This window comes from Rhincodon typus, unplaced genomic scaffold (genome assembly GCF_021869965.1).
Source record: "Rhincodon typus isolate 14 unplaced genomic scaffold, sRhiTyp1.1 hic_rhity00000069, whole genome shotgun sequence".
Classification (NCBI taxonomy): domain Eukaryota; kingdom Metazoa; phylum Chordata; class Chondrichthyes; order Orectolobiformes; family Rhincodontidae; genus Rhincodon; species Rhincodon typus.
In genome coordinates this window covers 52,088-53,397 of record NW_025965707.1, presented here as the reverse complement: position 1 = coordinate 53,397, position 1,310 = coordinate 52,088, and the positions used below count along the sequence as shown (strand labels likewise).

At 63.9% G+C, this 1,310-nt stretch overlaps 1 protein-coding gene across 1 annotated transcript in view; it reads left to right on the top strand.

Annotated features, from left to right (window-relative positions):
* The first annotated feature begins 6 nt into the window (after positions 1 to 6).
* LOC109923237 (phosphatidylinositol 5-phosphate 4-kinase type-2 gamma-like) overlaps positions 7 to 1,310 on the top strand; it is a 9,661-nt gene continuing 8,357 nt past the window's right edge. The window contains exon 1 of the mRNA XM_048621155.1: positions 7 to 1,232. Within this exon, the coding sequence (XP_048477112.1) occupies positions 1,011 to 1,232 (222 nt within the window). The 5' untranslated portion in view covers positions 7 to 1,010. The remainder of the gene's footprint in view (positions 1,233 to 1,310) is intronic.

Below are 1,310 nucleotides of genomic sequence, written 5' to 3'. Positions count from 1 at the left end.
AGATAACAAGGCGTGGAGCTGGATGAACACAGCAGGTCAGGCAGCATCAGAGGAGCCGGAAGGCTGACGTTTCATTCCTCCTCCAGGGCGGGGGACCGGAATGGTCTGGGTGTACACGTGCCCCCACTTCTCATCTGGGCGGTCCGCAGTGATTTCTGGGATTGTAGGGGGTGGAGTCTTCACCCCGGTCCTAGAGTCACGTGTCCTTCCCCTTCCCCCGGAAGGTTGCGTTGCGGTTTGTGGGCGGGGTCGTCGCGTGACCTCGTTCCCCCTGTCCGTGGGGGCAGGGGTTTCCATGGAGACGCCGCGGTGCGGGCCGTTGCGTGGGTTCGGGAGTGACGTCTTGCAGCTCCAGGGGTGCCGACGCAGTCGGTGGGCGGAGTCTTGTCTTAGCCCCGCCCCTTCCGTAACCGGGCGGTCTCTGTTTGCGAGAGGCCGTGTTGTTAAGGGCGTAACCCTTATTTTCTGAGCGGCCTTCGTGGGGGTCTGGTTTTTGGTGGGAGGGGGGAGACCACTTGACGCTCCACCTCTGCGGTGTGCATTAGGACGGGAACCACGTGACCCCATGTACCGGGGCCATCTTCAATGGGACGGGAAGGGGGTGCCACGTGACCCCTATACCCTCGAGCGGTCTCCCTGGGGACGGCCTGACAGGGCTGGTACCGGAGTATCATGTGACCCCTTTACCAGGTGCGTCTCGATGGGGCGGGTACTGGCGTATCACGTGACCCTTTTACCTGGGTTGTCTCCCTGGGGACGGACTGAGAGGGCGGGTCCCGGGGTATCACGTGACCCATCCACCTGGGTGTGTCTCCGTGGGGGCGGCCTGGCGGGGGCGGGGCTGAGAACCACGTGATCCGTTACCTGGGATGTCTCCATGGGGACGGCCTGACGGGGGTGGGGCTGAGAATCACGTGACCGATACCTGTCGGGCCCCGGGAGGCTCCAGGTGAGTCCTTAGGCCCCGCTTCCCGGATCTTGTGTCGCTCTGTCCCCTTGGTCCTGCTGCTATGGCCTCGGGTACTTCCGGATCGGCCTATTCCCAATCCCAATCCCAATCCCGTGCCCATTCCCATGCTCCCGCGGGCTCCGGTGCCCACCACCCGGCCGCCCTCAGCTCTTCCGCCTCCAAGACCAAGACCAAGAAGAAGCATTTCGTGTCGCAGAAGGTGTCGGTTTTCAGGGCCGGGAGCCCCCTGGTCAGCGTCTTCATGTGGGGGGTCAACCACTCGGTAAGGGGGATGGAGGTGGGTGGGGCAAGAGTCAGGGGGGTACGGTGATGGGGTGGGGGTTAAGGGTCGGGGGGTAAG